Genomic DNA, 17,285 nt, shown 5'->3' on the forward strand with positions numbered 1-17,285 from the left:
TTTACTATGGCATGACTCAGAAATATCAGAAACGCAATCACAGCCTTCAAGTTCTATATTTTTCTTGATTAACAATTTAAATTTATCATTTAAAATAGTAGTTATTCTTACTAAAAATGGCTTATATTGTTAGTGTAAAATGTCTTGGGTGATGACAGTTAACTATTTTTGTTTCCAGACTATGCAAATAGCAAAGAGAATACGCAACTTGCAGCGAAATGGAAAGTGCCATATTGTTGTTATTGGTGAGCTTGTTTTTTTATCCTCATTGGTTTAATAAGGAAACCACAGTACATGTATTAATAAACGAAATAGTATTTTGTATGTAAAGTAAGCAATATAGTTTCCGCTTGTTATATATATATATATAATGGTTACCTGCAGTTTCATACCGTGTTTTGTTTAGGGAATGGTTTAATGTGGATTCCACCAAGTTTCTCTTTAAGATTCGTAGGACATAATGATATCAGTAATGAAAAATATTAATGTGTGAACTTTGTATCTTGCATTTAACTTTTTGAAAAGTAGTCCTGTTGAAGTTAGTTGGGCTAATCAAAATGTAAATATTGCTATTGCTTCAAATACGTTTAGACTTCATCCACTGCAAGTAATTTTGTTATAGTAATAATCCTTATTAATTAATTTCCTAATGCTTAAAGCTGGAACGTATATAATTTGTTTCTGGTTATCAAAGTATATTGACCTCATTTAGAATTTATAAGACGTTTTAATGACCACGTGACACGTTGCGCGTTTTTGTTCGCTGAGAGCATTTGACATACTTATTGTACGTGTTTGATATACTGATAACGCTGGAAAAGGGTTTACGTAAGTGACGTTAGAACATTACAGGCGCAGACACAGAGGTGTCTGTAACTACAGAGCTCCAACGTCGCTTGCATGATCCTTTTTCTCACGTTATCAGGCCAAAATATCTTCCTGAACGTAATTTACAGGGCTGACGATAGAAAACGATTATATAATGGCTATAATCAACCACTGTTCATTTCATAATTCATTTTAGATGAAAAAGATATTGAGCTGCATCAAGCGTTCATGAAGAAACTTGACGGTATTCCATTTAGAGATGATATAGCGGTGAAAAAGATGACAGGCGCTACAGAAGGACATCACCAGAAACAATCCATCATTGTTCTTCATAGGCATGGCGGTTATATATGCTACTATTCAAGAAAATACGAATACGCAGACTCTATTATCTTATTATAATTTTTTTTACACAGTCAATTCCGTAAAATGTGGGCTAACTAAAATAGTAGATGTAAAAGGGGTGTTTTTGTCCTAGACCAGTTGGAGTCTCGTTTGTAGGAACAAAGACATCTTTCAGTCATTTGAGGGGGAGGGGGATGGGGCATTGGAGGCACTGTTTGTCACAGTTGTCTCGCCGGCCGATATCACACATAACTCCCCCATAAGACTCAACTTTGAAGTTTTCTTATATTTGATGGTCTCCCCATTAAGGCTTGCTTCGTGCAACCATTTGACACTCTTTCTATGTTCATTTAAGGCTCATCCGAACTTTTCTTTTGGAGATGGTTAGGTTAAGTTGTGCATCACAACGAGTAACAAGGCTTTGAATATGAAGGTCATAAAGTTTGATTTTTAAGTTTTAAAGAAAGACAGCAGTGCTAACGTCTGAATGGAATCTGTTTGCAAGCTGAATACTTTGTTTCCCATTGCAATTTAGTACTTGATTGCCTTGATTACTCGCATATTCATTTCTGTAGAAGAATAACCTTTTGTTTGGTTTTCATTCCGCTGTAAACCTTTGCCGACTCAGTTCCGCATATATTTTGTCTTATTACAGTCATCGTAAGTATCTATTAACCGCGCCCCTCCATGTTTATCCACTGCGATTTTTTTGTAAACCAGTAGTTCAATATAACTCTGGGGAAACGTAGATGTTGTTATTCTCATAGAGCCTGGTGGCACTAACTTGTTAATGAAAAACTGCACTATATGTTGGAAATACACCAGGAAATGGCCTGGAGTCAGACAACTGTCGATGACAAGTTTCCGTTACTTTTTTCTTGTTTCGAAAGACGTCACACAGCGTACTATTAATTCATAGCAGGAGGTTTTTTTTCCATAATTTTTCCGCCGGTTTGACTATTCGGCGAGCTTTAGGCTCAGGGTTTTGGCACTACGTTGATTACAACCGATGTGTATGCCTTTTGTGACGTAGCTCGTACTTCCTTTCTCATGGCTGTGTATTTGTGGACTTAATGGTCGGAAATCTTGAAATATTCCTCGAAGATGGCATTGTAGCGTAAACCTTTATATATGTAATTAGCGATTGCGTTGGGCATTGTTTCCTACAAAACGCAGATTCGATCTTGCTTTTTGGATAGTCGCCGGCTGATACAATTTCAAGCTACAGAAATCAGACAGCTTAAACCTGTGATCTCAAGGGAAATTGCAATGGAGGCAGCATACTTGTGTCCAGAGACAGTCGTAAGTGTGGTGCTACCACAATCCACCGCATTTATTGCGCGCTTGAACTTTTATTACTGTTGACCATCTTCCTGCAAGGAGGTTTCAGCTTCACTAATCTATTTTTAGGAAGCGAAATGCTTGTTGGTCTTGGCTTGTCGGGTATATAGCCACAAAAATCATCTTAAAGCAACGTGATATGAACGTTTAATTGTTCTGAAGGGTTGGAGGCTTATCTCCTCTGCGGACACGCACCTTTCATCCTGCTGCTCTTGTTTTCTTTAAGACGATGGTGATGTCAAAAGAAAGCATCAATTTGCTTGATACCATTAAATATAGAAATATCTCAATCTTCAAAAATACGCGTGTCAATACGCTCACTACAAGTCACAAATGCCATGCCCTCTGTTCATAGGTTCCTCGACTGTTTTTTTTCTCTTTCTTTCAAGCAGATTACTGTGATGAGGCAGAGAGCGTCTCTATCGAATATAACTGTGTTTTCTTCTTCTAGTGAGATGAATTAAAGATAGCTTTACATATCCCGAAGGAACGGTTATTGCTTGAGGTCATATCGCAAAATTGAACGTTGTCTCTATAGTAATAATCGCGACCGAGAACACCTGCAGGTAGTACTTTCTGTTGTTGTCAAGGCAGCGAAATCGTAATTACGAGTAGGTGAGCACTGGCTGGCTTAGGGTGCTTAAGATGCTCCCAGTGCTCAGTATCTATTGTGCATCATTGTTCCATCTCAATCGGAACAGGTACGTGTCAACCACAAATTGGCGCATATAATTTTGCACCAGTGGTTTGTGTTCCTTGTCGATGTCAGCTTGGTTTGGGAGCTGCACCAATGCTATGTCGTCGATTTCAGGATTGGCAGGCGGCACCAACTATTTGTGTGCTTTGTCTATGACTAGTTGCAAGACCATGGATTTATGCTTACTTTAAGCTAAGTATACCGTAGGGTCTAAATGAGGAAGCCAGAGATGGTTAGTGTGACTTAGAATCCATAAGCTTGTGCGTCGATGTTGAGGCCCTCACACCGGATGGTGTTTTCAGCGGAAAATATAGACGCAAAACTAGATGGAATGCTTTCGTTTGAGACGCCCTTGGTTGACTGATCACCGCTGTCCCACTGTCCCATTATGGCTCCATTTTCACGCATTAAAGGTTTTACCGACAGACAACTTTGCCAAGACCTTCAATGAGGTCTAGTGAAATAAAATCTGGCGCCTGGTACAGTAACAGTTCTGTTGTTGCTGCTTAGGGTAAAATCGCCAACATTTTGCGTTGAATCTCAGCGGCAGTAGCCCGACGCATTTGATGCAATAGTCCCGTTAGCAAGTGCTTGAAGTAGCAGAGCGTACATATATGTTCACACGCATTTTCTCTTTGTTTACATTAAACTAAACAGTTGGTCTCCAGTTAACACGAGCGTTTCTGGCTAGTGCATGCGTGGGAAAATAAACGAGTCCTTATGATTTGACAATATTGTCTAATTTATAGAGTTGTCTTATTGAAAGGCTTGGTCTGGGCGTTTCAGAGCTCACGAAAAATCGGCGTAAATGATGTAGGCCACGTTAGGCACATGTTTAACAATATTCCTCGGGACAATACTTCCTTGAAAGGAGCATTACAGGCATGCATAGTTGTTCACAGGTTATTATCTGTTAAGACATGAGCTTGATTTCCTTCCAAGTAAAAAATGTGTGCTGCAGTATGGAATGGAGCCGTTTAGTCAAGTCGAATTTACATATCTTCATTTTGTTTGGAAACTAAATCACATGTATCCAAGCAACACTTTTTTACATTATGAGCGGCTTATCATTAAATTATGGGTGAAAGACGCGAACAACGGGGTATCTAGCGTCGTACTCAGACTTCGGTTTAACTCCAAAGTCGTTATCGGTATTATTTATTAGAGCAGTGCGATAACAGATCTAGCGTTGTTTATTACCACTTTACTATTGTCGTACTCGCCTCTTGAGACCTAGTAGCGTCTGCCAAGGACGCCATCTTGTTAAAGTTCGTGTTTAGTATCCCTGTCATGGTGTCGTAGATCATGGAAACATTGAGTTCGTCTTGGCTATCTAAACAACTTGATCGTGATTTCTAAAAGCCGCAAGGTTGATCTTGGTCGTATAGTTGTGAGGTTAAGCGCGTTACTGTTTCTGCCGAAACGATACTGGAACGGTAACATCAAAATATGTACGCAGGCATTGTTCATGTTCACACTATATACACAAAGTGGGATCTACCCTCAATTAATGTCGATCGATAGATATCACTGAGTTTACAATGTGTCCAAGGTTTGGTTTCGCGAGCCTTATCATCATGATTAATAATTGATGGCACTCCTATAATCTTATTATTGGTTTGCTTTCTGTTAGTTTGTTTTCTAATGACAAAATCTACGGACTTAAAAGTGTAGTCATATGGCCAGAGTAACCAAAACTTTAAAATGAGCGAAATAGTGAAATAGGTAGAGGTTATGGTCCTGGTATTTTCCGCTGTTCAGCAGCAAAGTGTCATCCAAATCTGTACATGCTAATAGACTGGATTAGTTATAAAATAAATTTAGCAATGGAAACTGATTTTCTTCAAATCACTCCCAGCTGCTCATATATTTGTATTGCTAAACGCCTTTGCATGTAAGGAAGTTCATTTCAGCTCCGACCATTCTGTATCTTGCTGTGGAACGTAACGCTTAATTTCGCAGCTTCAGTACCAGCTTTTCCAGGCTGCTATTCATAAAGACTGTAGCTGCCCAAGTAAAAAAGGGTATGTGCTTCACCATGTTGGTTTAATGGCACTTATATCTCGGATTCCATAGCTTCCATTGTAAGTGACCATTGTAGCTGCATATATTACGAAACACAACTTGTATCTTTATTTCCGAGTAGATGTGCAGCTTGAAGTTACTGGTTTTGGTGGGTGACGCCACGGCACTTGTCAGTAATATGACAGTGGTTTACACCCTATCGCTAGCTAGGATTCGAGGGTCTTGATGAAATAGGCAAGAGTTTCATGGTTACGGTATCAGACTAATTTGAAACGCCATCGCTAGGTGCAACTATGTTAAAGCTACATGGAACCTGGTCAGCAATATTTTGTATGTTGATTTCTTTTGGTTCGCCGACCGGACATTCCAGAGCACGTTATTTACTTCAAAATCTGTATAAATAACGTACCGGACGCACACCTAGCTATGGTAGTTGTAAAAGGCTGGAATGGTCTTGCCTGGCTTTGGTAAGGAGAAACGCAAGGGTTTCTCGTCTATACCGCGACATTCGTTATGTGTGAGCGTCCTATAATTAACCCAGGCTGCATATGCGGAAACACCAGCACTAGCATTCACAGCTTTTCTGGCAGATCAACAAGATGACAGTCTGCTGGGTAAAACAGCAGACAGGCAAGCCTACTTAAGCAATGGTTGACCATGTTCTTCATATTAATCACTAATCTCAGTGGTATGCACTTTGGTGCTTGTATGTAAGTACGTCCATTATCAAGACGGTACTATGGCAGTTGCAGTTCAAACTCTTTGCGTGGATCAAATACCAATCCCGACAGTATAGCTTAGTATTGTGCCATTAACTTTGTCAATCGGCCTCTTTATCTCATGAGTGCATAGTATGAGAATAACCTCATTTTTGAAATATGTTCTACTTTAATGGTTCTACGTCAGAACCATAATCTTATACAATTTATTAGGCTAGATAAGTTTTGTTGTCCTATTATGATATCAAGACTAGACTATATATTAAACCAATAAGTTCACTAACTTTTTTTTCTAATACAGCTTGTATACTTGGAACCCTACCATCTAAAATACAGAAGCACCGAATGCAAACCTAAGCTTCATTTGACGCGATAGTAATGATGCAATAATGATGCATAACTTTCCGAAGTACATACGTAACTTTGTTAAAACTTTATTATTATATCACCTTGCCCTGTTTTCTGCTCTCTGTGCCTGGCTTTCTGCATGATTACTACCACATCTCGCATATATCCCATGTTCCTATTTCACATTTCCAGCATTGCTAAGCCGTACATCCGCCTCTAAACTCAGTTATATGCATACAACAATATTGAGCAACACATTTTTTCCCGCAAACACTTATGTACTACCTAGTTTCAGGCAAGTTCATTTATGTTACCTCAATAACGCAAATATAGCCCGAGACGAGTAAATTTAGAAACACCTAAGACTTAAAACAAATTATCCCCATTTCTTTAAACTAGTAAAATCAAACAGACTGAGCCGCCTTCGACTGAAGAACCAGACATTTTCAACCGGCTTACAGTCCCAAGGACACCCCCCTCCACCATCTGGCTGAAAGTCATGGACACTCCGACAAATGGCCATTTTGCATCTACTATAATGGATAAACATATTCTATCAACAGAAGTTATAATTATTGCTTTTTTACATGAATAATTATTGCTTTTTTACATGAATAATTATTGCTTTTTTCATGAAAAGTTCGTGTAAGTTACTTGTAGGATTTTATAAACATAAAATGTATTTATTAAAGTGATACAAATTTCATATTTGGGAGAACGTAAAGAAATTATGAAACGAGGGGATGTAAACAAAACGTTAAAAGGGTGTGTTTTCTCTGCAAAGTTAAGCAGGGTAATACAAATTTTGCATTAGTATCTATCTTGAATGCATTTCTGAAAGTTTGGTTTACCGAAGAGCTACTGCTTGAACAGTTCCATGCTCATTTCTTGGTGAATACCTTCTGATTGTATCGACACTGAAATACGTATTCTAAAGTATTTTAAATCAAGTAGCTTAAATACACAAGTATTTTGTTTTTGTAGAGTTTCAGGTGATAGTGTTTTGTATGACATGCCAGAAGCAGCCAAGAGGCCGCTGAAGCATTGTTATCTAGTCAAAAAGGTAACTGTTTACGTCGACAAGTTCTGTATTCATGATTTTTTCTTACTAGCTTGCATTCTATCTGCACGTGAAACGATTTAGTCCACTCAGATCAATTGTTTGCTTTTTGACATTATTGTAAGGAAAAGCCGTCGAATTTGCATAATTGTTTTGAGAATCTTGGAGGTAAATAATAACGTATATTTTAGACAAATTCAGATGGTCAGTATTGTCTCATGTTTTATCAAAAATGATAAAAGCGGCAAGGGGATCGAGACCGTTGCATTAGCTTTGAAGGTACAGCTCAAATATTTTAATGGCGTTTTCAGAGAAGTTCGATATCAGTAACGACGCATTAGTTTATTTATGAGTAAACTATTAAGCACTTATAAAATAATGCTTGTGATTAATTCAGAATTAATTAATTCAGAGCGTAACATTGAAATTACCGTGTGCAATGAGCCGATTATTTGCTACTCACTTGAGAAAAAATTTAGTTTGTATAATTTTTAAAGGATGAAGATGATATCATTACACAAGTACAATTGTATTGAAATAGCGGATCATGAGAGTTTAAATAAAGCGGTTGAATTTGTGCTAACATATTGAAACAAATGACATGTATATTAAAGCCTTAAATAATTTCCACCAACCAAACCTTTTGATATGGAGTCGAAACTTTTTCTGTACACGAGTGCACTCTGTTTCCCAAATTTGAAATTATAAAGTTAAGGGAAATTTTAAAACAATTGTTGACGAAATGGAAACTTTATTTGTCGTGATCAGAAAACCAATTATATAAATATACTAAATTAATGCATACCCATGCTATTGTTAATAAATGATCTTGAAAAACCTGACAGAATTTAGCGTAATAAACGATATATTCCTCTTTAAAGGACAGTTACCTTTTGGACAGGGGGCCAAATAATACATTATACGTCTGGGTTGGACGAGAGGTTGCTGAGAATGATATAACCAAGGCCATCACAAGAGGAATGGTAAGGAGCAGTGTTAACCTCTCCTGTATATTGGCTATCCACCACATCATACTGTTTTAACTAAGTGTGAAATGATAAACTGTAACCGTTCTATTGCACCATACTCACATTTAGAATTAGTATGAACATTGTAGCACCATGTAGTACATACTAGTATTTTTATTTCGAAGCTACAGGCATCATATCTTTCAACTTATAAATGGCCAAGGCAATGTTGTTTCTTACTGGCAGTATATATTATAATTTGATAATTCTTCAAGTGCCATTCAAAATAATAAGAGTGACTTCTTCAAACGTTAGGCGTTATTTTATTCATACCGTTTACTGGACATGAACGTTTCTGCATATAGTGTAGGCTTAAAGAAAAAGATTTGCACAAGAAGGGTTCACATCTAGCTTCATAACCTCAGGCGATGTAGCTGTGATATTTACCTTTGCAACGTCATATTGCAGCTTCCTTAACGCTGTCTATACAGCGTCTTGATGAAAAGAATCCCATAATAGTCCAAATTTATAACATTACTGCTAGTTTAATTACTGCTTCTCGTACTTGTTATTTTTGTTATGTAATTGTATTAAAAGAGACGAATCTATTTCACATGCACACAGCACTAATATAAGATCATGCAAGATAATAAACTCATTATTAAAGAGTGACAAATTTCTCTGCATCAACAGGCATTTACGGAGCATCATAGATACACCGGATCTATGGCCGTATGTCGGATTAAGGAAGATCATGAACCGCAAGAATTCAAGTCATGTTTCTGTGACTGGCGCGAAAAACTTGTGGATGAAAATTCTGTCACCAAGAGTTACAATGTTGGAATTGTTGGTAATTTTGCCATGTTACCACTGCTCTTTCTTTTCGTATCAAGCAAAGTCAAATTGTATGCAATTTCATGGAGTTTTTATTATCTTTTCCTCACCTGCGATAGCAAAATTGTAAAGAAAGATGACATACCTTCTGGCTGCGACATTATATACACAAATGATTCTCCATAGTGCATTTGCAAGAGGAAGCCTATAGTTCCGCATACAAGTATTCTTTATAAGTTAGTTCTGACCCATTCATCTAATTTTAAAATTGTTTTTTTGCACCGATTCTTATTTTTTCGTACAATAAGCCCATGCAAATTTGATGTGAAAATACAAAGCAACGAATCGTAATAGAAGCTAATAATAATCAATAGCACATAATTAATAGTTTAAGCATAATTTTCTATTTTCATCAGGCTTGACTTGTTTTGTACACATTTTGATGTATCAAAGATGCGGCAGCAACATGTACACATTTGAACTGCAGCGTTTTTCAGTATTCAGTCATCAAGGCCGATTCGTACTCCTCACATGTGTGTTTTAATTTGAAGGCACCTCTGTTGTTAACGTTTTGTGCCATCTTTAATTCTTCAGGTCGGGCCTTGTTTTCAACCCATGAAAAACGGCCTATTCCAAAGATTGAAGAACACTGGAAGGATGAATATTCAACTGAGAATAATGGACCTGCAGAGGTAATACATACATACATTCAAACATACATATATACATACATGCATACATACATACATACATACTAAACTAATGACAGCTATCAGATTAGAGAATTGATTTAGCTTTGGGTACAGCATGAATCTTAAATCCTAGTGAAAGTTATTATTATTGTTATTATTGTTCAATATTCTCTATGCAGTTATTTATCTATTTGTAAAGGTTATTCTACATCTGGTCAAATTTATACATCTTTTTATCATTACTGATGTATACTCTCTTATAGTCACTTGTAAATGGCATGTCATATTGTGTGCTCACTTTTGTGTAGGTTTGGAGGGTTGCCGGTGAGCTTTTGGCCCCGATTACTCAGGACCAAAAAGGCATATTCAATAATGGCAACTGCTACATTGTTCTCAGTAGGTCTGAAGATGACGAAGTTGACAACCATCTGTTGTATTATTGGCTGGTTAGTATTAAGTTAAAATTAACAAGAATATCGATACAAATTACGTAACATTGAGTATGCAAGAATGAGAAAAAATTAGTTTCATGTTTTCAAGTATACTTAAGGAAACATTGTTTACTTTAATATTCAGAATCTATGCAAAGTATATAACGTGAAACCTGTATGCATAATGTTAAACTTGTATAATACGTTTAAGGCATAGATCTTAGAGACGTGTGTTACTACTAAGTATTAAGACATATCTTCTCAAGTTCGCAATCTGATTTAAGGATCGTTATCAAAGCTGAAAAAGAAATAAAAATAAGTTCTGCCTTGTTCTTCGACTTCCAAGCGGATTCTGCAAAAATGTTCTGATTCATATTTGAAATATGAATTTGTTTCTAACATTTTCACAAAAATGAAACTGGGCAGTGAGGTATTTTTTATGTTTACCGAAAACATAGTTATGTCGTATGAACGCTTGTAATAGAAACAGATTTTGAACTCAAATTAAAATCACAAGAAAGGAAAATTCATTTTTCGTACAAACAGCGATATAAGGTGACATGTGTTATGTAGATTTAAATAAACTTTATGCACTTTATAGGGTTCAAAAAGTCGAATTGAAGACAGAAGAAATGCTGCAATGCTAGCGTTGCAGATGGATGAAGCGTTGCATCATAAGTGTACTGTGGTAAAACGGCTTCCCATATTTCTATCTCTAATGTAATCACGTGAATGTGTTCCGATTCATAAGTATGAATATTTTATGGCAATGAATAAATGCCAATTTTAAAACTTCTATTGAAAATTGCAGTGTTCACAAATTTTATACTGAAATGATCTGCAAGACATGTTGAACATCAGAATACAAATTCATCCTATTTATTATCATTATCAGATAGATAATCTTTAGAAAGACTTTTCATGTTGAACAGTAAAGCAAATTGGTCATTTGGATTCAAAATACTTTCTAAAATACACACTAAAAGGTTACGTTTCTAAAATAAGATTCATTTCTGCTTTTAGATTCGAATATTAGATGGCAGAGAAAAATCTCACTTTATGTCCACACTACAGAATAGCATGGTGGTGGTAAGTCTTATTTCTCTCCCATGCGACAGAAAAATCTAGTTGTTTTGCTAGCCTTACTTTTCTTATCTCAGTCTAGTCATCTCAGACCAGTCGTATCAGTCATGGTGTCCACGCGCTCAGAACTACTTTTACAAAAAGGAAACCGCTGTGCCTCACGTAGTTGTTCTAAAATCAAACAACAACAACAACAAATGTATAACAAAAACATAGCAAATTAAGGTAATCCATCTTTAGGAACACACCATACAAAAACATTTCGAAAAAGGCAAAGACACACACGCATAAGATGTAGAGCTTGTTGGTATTATGCTAATTCGTTCTACACAGCATGGTTAATTTTATCCTATATTCAGGCCTAGCTCAGCACATTTTCAGGTCAGCGTCATTAGATATAGCTAAAGCTACGTAACTAGTTTTAAATACTTCGTGTGAAACAAATTATATACTGTTAGCTACATTTAATGACGCTGACCTGAAAAATGACTGCTACATAAATGATAAAATTCTCAATGCTGTGTGAAATGGACTATGACAGAAAACACTGATTCATGCACATAGACTATAGACCTATACACTGTATAGCCTACCAACTCTCTTAACAACTACAGAAAACTTAGTAACAGCCAGAGATGTGTTATGTCAAACATGCTTTATTCTGATTTTTTAAAGCATCTCCATTGTGTACCAGTTGAATCAAAATATACGTACAATATATAATGAAAAATAATGCACTTACCAGCCAGAAGGAATCATTTATCCGTCAACAAGATAATCAATAAGCAAATTTCACTGTAGCACTTGCCATATTTTCAAGACAGAAAAATACATTTTCAAAGATTCCATGAACTTGAAAGTTTAGCACATGGTTATCCGCTAGGGTCCGTATTTGGAGGGTCTATAATACAAATGGGTAATTTTGCAATCAATATTAAGGATTCACAAGTATGTCACAAAGAATTACACCTCCTCCAAAGAAAAGAAGAGTTATATACGATAGTGACACAGATCTCTAATGACCCGTGAATAACCCAAGTACGGACACTCATGCTACGTGTAAATTTTTGTTATAATAATAGCCTATACACTGCAACAGAGGTGTGTACCAATTATCGTTTTATTATGTACAATATAAGGTTCTAAATTTGAACTGATGACAATGACACATTTTGTTTTCATAATATTAACTATTTATTGTTAATTTCATATAACATCCAAATATTAAATGTGATAAGACCTCAGTACTATGCAACGTTTTATGTTGCTATTTTTTATTTTGGCTCACGCATAAAAACTGTGTACTTCGGATGAGACGGTCACGCCACAGTTCTCATTAACATATTTGTATTAATGCACCGCATGTAGACATCTGCGCGTGAACTATATTGCACAAGTGAGAAGTTCTTTTTTATTTTAAAGGAAATTATTGGGTGAGAAAAGGAATCTACATTGGGGTTCGGACCGAGACAAGGAAACCCCAGTCGCGGGGTTACATTATATCTCTTCCCTCGGCAAGCCTCGTGGGAAGACAAATACTGTAACCCCTTGACTGGGATTTCCTTGTCTCGGTCCGAACCCCAACATAGATTCTATATATCTCAGCGAACTAAATCATCATATTGTTTGTAGTTGGTTCACTTGGAATACTCGGATGACTTTCATTATTATCAAATTAAATAATAATCGCTGGTATTTAACACATCGGAAGGTAGCTTATTCGGTTCAGTAGATGCTTCTGGTGTTGATCAGAGTTTGATTCTTTAACGACGAATGCTAAGCTTTTATGATGGCTCTTTGTTGTCGAATTTCATGTTTAAATGAAATAGTTACGTTACATTTTTTCAGAAAAATCCTTTTGCGACAAATTCTTCAAAATTAAATTTGAGAATTTATAAGGCAGTGTGAAAGAGACGAATTTGCAAGGGAAAAAAATATTGATTCTACATCTAAAATGATGTGTTTGGATTACATTTGTTATGTCAAAACACTTAACATAGGGAAATAACCTTTTAAAAATATAGCTTTATTACATCGAACTCAGTCATACTTACTGAGTATTTTACAAGCCCATTAAAATGCATATGTAAGGTCTATAAAAGGGCTCATTCCAGCGAAGGTCATAACTTTTAATATTTTGCGATGCTAAACGCGCTCAATGACACTTTGATGCTTAGTTTAGTTGCACAAGGGCCATTATTACTAAAGGTGGAAAACCTGCTTAGAACCATCGAACCTATATGTGAGCTGATATAAATATGCACACTGTGTCAATGATATACCACGAGATGTATACATTTTTCATTAAAAGGAAACGATGCTTGCCGAGTTTCCCTTTAATGACAAATGTACACGAGTGGTATATCATTGAGACAGCTTACATACTATACATATATGATATTTATATCACATACAAATACACATATTTGCCCTTTGAACGGGGTTAAGATTGATTAAAGGCAGCTGTGTTTTAATCTAGTTAATGGACTCTTCACATCCCAGCCCTGTGTGTCCGCCACAATATGTAGTTCTGTGACGTTTGTGGCTATTCAGAATCACTTCGCGTATTGTAAAATTGATTGTGTTCTTTTTTAGTTACTATTTTTATTCATGTAGAATAAATCAATATAATACACACTTTTGATTTAAACATGAAAATTGGCTTTAATTATGAAAGTAGAGCACTACAAACAGATATTTAGCCTCTTGAACACTGAACGCTCAGCCATTCATGTATTCATGTATCGGCCTATAGAAACTAGTATTGAATATATAAAAAACAACATGACGAACCAACAAGAAGTTGTTAACAGATTTTAATATATTTCCTGCTAAGTCAGTATTATGCTTTGATTAACATTACTCTCTCTTCTCTCTCTCTCTCTCTCTCTCTCTCTCTACCTTGTCGCTTTGACTTAAACATTTACCATCATTCATAGGTCCAGATATATCGTCATAAGATACAATCGAAAATCCTATATGCTCTTCTTTTCATTGATTTTCGTTTGTATCTTGCTACGGTAGTCGAGAGGTCGAGAGAGAGAGAGGTCGAGAGAGGTCGAGAGAGAGAGAGGTCGAGAGAGGTCGAGAGAGAGAGAGAGTGAGAGAGAGAGAGAGAGAGAAAGAGAGAGAGAGAGAGAGAGAGGGCCTTTGGGCGTTTTCGTACTTAATTAATAATACTCGTTTTTTTAGTACATTATTATTGTCACAGGATGAATCCGGGTTGGGACTGGATTAGGGAAGACGCCAAAAGCAGCTGCGTTTACAAGATGTTTATTTATAAATGCAATTTAAATATTAACAAATCTGACACCATTATAAACAAAAAGATAAGGAAAATTATAAAGTTCCTAACACGGAACTATCAACAACAATTAACTCAACGAGAAAAAACTTAAACATGAATTTAACAAATGCAATTTCAAACAAACGTGAATTAAGTCCTATCACTGATCAACACAATAAAAGTATTTGATCTACACCACAATATAAACAAACTTGAATGTATCGTTCAAATAACGATTTCGAAATGCAGGTAATTATGAATGTATCGTTCAAATAAAGATTTTGAAATACAGGTAAATTACGAACCTATCGATCATTTACATAACGATATAGCAATAGGAATGAATGAAATTATGAACCTATCGATCGTTCACAGAACGATATAGCAATAGGAATGAATGAAATTATGAAATGCAATATTGGAAATAACATGGAACACTGTATGTAACTATCATGGCGCCCATTTGACGTCCAAGATGTTCCGGTTCCACGCGCTCTAGTCAATGGCCAGAGAAGCATCCACGCACGGTCCGCTCCTCTCAGTCTGTTGAAAGGATCCCTCGAGAGCCTTCACATCAATCACAGACCCGATGGTCGCGAAGCCCTGGTCCCTCGCACCGAGAAAACCAGTATACTGTTCCGATCCAACGTCACCATAACACAGCGTATACGTCACACGAAACCACACAGAGTTCTGTGACTTCACATCAAACCATTATAAGGCACGGCAGCATGTATAAGGAATGGCGGCATGTATAAAGCAGGTATAAGGCAGCTCTACAGCTGGAGATTTGCTTCCGTAAAGGGGTAAGCTTCCTGACAAGACTCGGCGTAATGTAATTTAGTTATAGAGAATTTGCTCTATATGTACTCTAGCTGTGACAGATATGCGCAGCTAGGTACTTAGGTTTCCCGCTGCAGGCAATTTGCACGTGCAGGGGTCCCGAGTTTCGCTCAGGATTTCGAAATAACTAGAGCCAAAAAATATACCACCCTCGGGTGACGCTGTACGCGACAACGAAACCCGAGTACATTTTTGACAACATATACATATTGATATAACTCATACACAATTTCGTGACAATTATATGTTAAGAAACAAGAACAACAACAAGTGCCTCTTATTCAATAATTTACCGTACAGTGTCGACATTCTATTGCAACTGTGTATCATTGATTATATAAACACTGTAGTTAAATCCATAGGAAAGTATACACGTATCGTTACGACGAATTATATTATTGTAGTTTACTTGGTGTAAGTTTAGATTTAGGGTGTTCATCGAGCCCAAATTGTTTTTATCTCTCATTCCATATTTCTGCGTATTTTGTCCATTATGCACGAGAGAGAAGAGGCGCAGAAACCAAAAACGATTTCGATTTAATTGTGTACCATATTAAATTCATTTAGAAAACGGGAATTATTTATACTTTTAATCGTTATTTTCATACATCACTAATGATTAATGAGTGGAATTTCATCGTTGATCTACATGTCAAGAATCGACAGGACACAGATGCAAGATCGTTTATATATGCATATTATTGCGCTATGGGCGGATCACACTTACACACACACACACACACACACGCATATATATATATATATATATATATATATATATATATATATATATATATATATATATATATATATATATATATAGAGAGAGAGAGAGAGAGAGAGAGAGAGAGAGAGAGAGAGAGATTAAACATCGGAAAAAGTATTAACATTTTCTCTCACTCAAAGGTTTAATATATCCATGCTGAGAAATGAAGCTTTTTCTCACATTTAACGTTCAGAAATAGTATTCAAATTACATGGTCCTTTTGACAGAATCATTTATGTTTTAAGCGTCTTTGCATCGTAGCTTTTTTCTCTCTCTAAATTGTAACTTATCAATTACTATGACATTGTAATAATCGTATAATAAAGTTTTTATATGCAATGGGGAAGTTGTATAATAATATGAAATTATGCAAATAATGAATAATAATAACAAAAATTATTTCAGTATGATGTCGAATGTTCTCCAGACAGAGATAATCAGATGTTCTGTGTTCGTGAGCTTGAGAACGGCGGAATACGCGTTCATCAGGTTTGTGTATACGTATTAAACTTGCACTTTTCATAATAATGCAAAATCAAGTTGGCTTGGCTTCTGTTGCAGCGATGTCTCTAATTCTAATGCTATTCTTATAACTCCTGTTTTGAAAGCAATTACACCTAGCATTTATATTGCAGAGCATTACACCATACTGTGGCAGCATTCAAAAGAAAGAAATATAAACTTATATTTTATTACTAAAATGCATCATATCATATCACATATTTCAAGAACAAACTCAAGCGGTTTTTAAAACAGATTTAAACTTAATATTGGTTTGTGGTACATACTAAGAAAATTTAATTCAACCTGTTCTTTTAAGGTAAGGATATATCATGCTTGAGGCCCTGTTTACTTAAAATTGTCATCAGTTACATGCAACAAAACATTTGTGATTTATTCCATACATTATAACAATTCTTTGTTTTGACAGGTATCTCCATTGTGGACATCACTGAACTCATCGGGGGTGTTTGTATTAATAACACCACAAACGTGCTACCTCTGGTATGGAAAGGTGA

At 36.1% G+C, this 17,285-nt stretch overlaps 1 protein-coding gene across 7 annotated transcripts in view; it reads left to right on the forward strand.

Annotated features, from left to right (window-relative positions):
• Positions 1 to 17,285, forward strand: part of LOC149801922 (advillin-like) — a 102,075-nt gene that overhangs the window by 68,060 nt on the left and 16,730 nt on the right. For all 7 annotated transcript variants that reach the window (XR_016420757.1, XR_016420758.1, XR_016420756.1 and 4 more), the window contains exons 9-19: positions 179 to 245; positions 1,025 to 1,163; positions 7,288 to 7,366; positions 8,245 to 8,346; positions 9,025 to 9,181; positions 9,760 to 9,857; positions 10,166 to 10,303; positions 10,890 to 10,976; positions 11,312 to 11,377; positions 16,672 to 16,755; positions 17,198 to 17,281. Coding sequence is in view for 3 of the 7 variants with exons in the window: in XM_089956307.1 (XP_089812433.1) it covers positions 179 to 245; positions 1,025 to 1,163; positions 7,288 to 7,366; positions 8,245 to 8,346; positions 9,025 to 9,181; positions 9,760 to 9,857; positions 10,166 to 10,303; positions 10,890 to 10,976; positions 11,312 to 11,377; positions 16,672 to 16,755; positions 17,198 to 17,281 (1,101 nt within the window). In the remaining 4 variants the exon portion in view is untranslated. The remainder of the gene's footprint in view (positions 1 to 178; positions 246 to 1,024; positions 1,164 to 7,287; positions 7,367 to 8,244; positions 8,347 to 9,024; positions 9,182 to 9,759; positions 9,858 to 10,165; positions 10,304 to 10,889; positions 10,977 to 11,311; positions 11,378 to 16,671; positions 16,756 to 17,197; positions 17,282 to 17,285) is intronic.

The sequence above is a fragment of the Sinohyriopsis cumingii genome, chromosome 4 (assembly GCF_028554795.1).
Source record: "Sinohyriopsis cumingii isolate HCF-2022 chromosome 4, ASM2855479v2, whole genome shotgun sequence".
In the NCBI taxonomy this organism is placed as follows: domain Eukaryota; kingdom Metazoa; phylum Mollusca; class Bivalvia; order Unionida; family Unionidae; genus Sinohyriopsis; species Sinohyriopsis cumingii.